This window comes from Acanthisitta chloris, unplaced genomic scaffold (genome assembly GCF_000695815.1).
Source record: "Acanthisitta chloris isolate BGI_N310 unplaced genomic scaffold, ASM69581v1 scaffold11107, whole genome shotgun sequence".
Taxonomy (NCBI): Eukaryota; Metazoa; Chordata; class Aves; order Passeriformes; family Acanthisittidae; genus Acanthisitta; species Acanthisitta chloris.
This window is the reverse complement of record NW_008684436.1, coordinates 30904-32185: the sequence shown is the minus strand read 5'-3', so window position 1 is coordinate 32185 and position 1282 is coordinate 30904. Positions and strand designations below refer to the sequence as shown.

The 1282-nt window shown below is 43.7% G+C and overlaps 1 protein-coding gene across 1 annotated transcript in view; it reads right to left on the bottom strand.

The window, feature by feature from the left end:
* CACNA1C (calcium channel, voltage-dependent, L type, alpha 1C subunit) overlaps positions 1–1282 on the bottom strand; it is a 120366-nt gene that overhangs the window by 95291 nt on the left and 23793 nt on the right. Inside the window, 1 exon segment of the mRNA XM_009079347.1 lies at positions 1204–1282. This exon segment is cut by the window's right edge and continues 63 nt beyond it. Coding sequence (XP_009077595.1) covers positions 1204–1282 — 79 coding nt within the window.

The window sequence follows — 1282 nt, the reverse complement described above, 5'->3', positions numbered from 1 at the left end:
TTCCCTTTCAGGACCTTCATGTAGTACAGCACACCCCCTGAGAGCAATCAGCTGGCTGGCATCCTCATTCTGAGCCCAGCTTACATAGCAGTGGCTCCATCTTGTCCTTGTCTGCACACAGAGACTCTGCTCTAATTCCAGATGGCATCCTTTTGTTTTGCAGCTTTCTCAATAGCATGTGTTTGTGTTTTTGTGTGTGTGTGTATGTGGGTAAAGTATGTGTCTGTGCTGGTGCACGTGTGTATTCTACAACTGTCAGCAGAGATCTCTTTGTTCATTTGATGACATAGGCATGGACCATTTTCAACCCATATGTGGACTTCCACTAGGCTGCCTACAAAACTTTTGCCCCTCAGTGCACTCCTAGGGTGAGGGAAATCTGCTGACTAGCATGAAGGGTAAAGCAGAAAGATCTGCACAAGAGATCTCCTCCAAGCAGCCTGAAAGACACTGAATAGAAATAACCAGTGAGGAGAGGCTTCCCTGCTGTTGGCAGCTGGGAATTATAGGGAAGTGCTACATCCAGCTCGTGCCTCTTAAGTGTCTGCAGAAACACTACAAGAACTAGCAAGAGAAGAACAGCATGTGGTCTCAAAAGAAAAGGGAGCTGCTGAATCTTGTCATGGGAACAAGAGCCTGAAAATATGCCTTGTGGCCCAAAGCAATCAGAAGATAATAGGGAGATTCAAATGGGAGCTGGGAATTATAGGGAAGTGCTACATCCAGCTCGTGCCTCTTAAGTGTCTGCAGAAACACTACAAGAACTAGCAAGAGAAGAACAGCATGTGGTCTCAAAAGAAAAGGGAGCTGCTGAATCTTGTCATGGGAACAAGAGCCTGAAAATATGCCTTGTGGCCCAAAGCAATCAGAAGATAATAGGGAGATTCAAATGGGAACATCTTTTTTTTTCTTTTCTGATGCCCTGAAAGCTCATCAGTCACCTTCCCTTCCTCTGCTCACATCACTGGAACTGTGGGGACTCCCACCCAGCTCATGACACTTTCCTGTCTTAGTTTGAATTCCTTTACATAAGAATTTTTCTGTACATAATTCCATATGTAATTACATTAATCACATATCTAATCTATCCACACAGAGAGAAGTTATATATATATATTGCACATACACACCTGTATGTACAGGCATCACTCACAGGAATGGATGCACATATATGAGTGCAGGTAAGTGTATACAATAGATTACCTAGCTAGCTTTTTCCTTTCTTTTTCCTCTTCCTCCTCTTTCTGTGCAGATGTTAAGCTCTCAGCATCAGCAAGGTTGT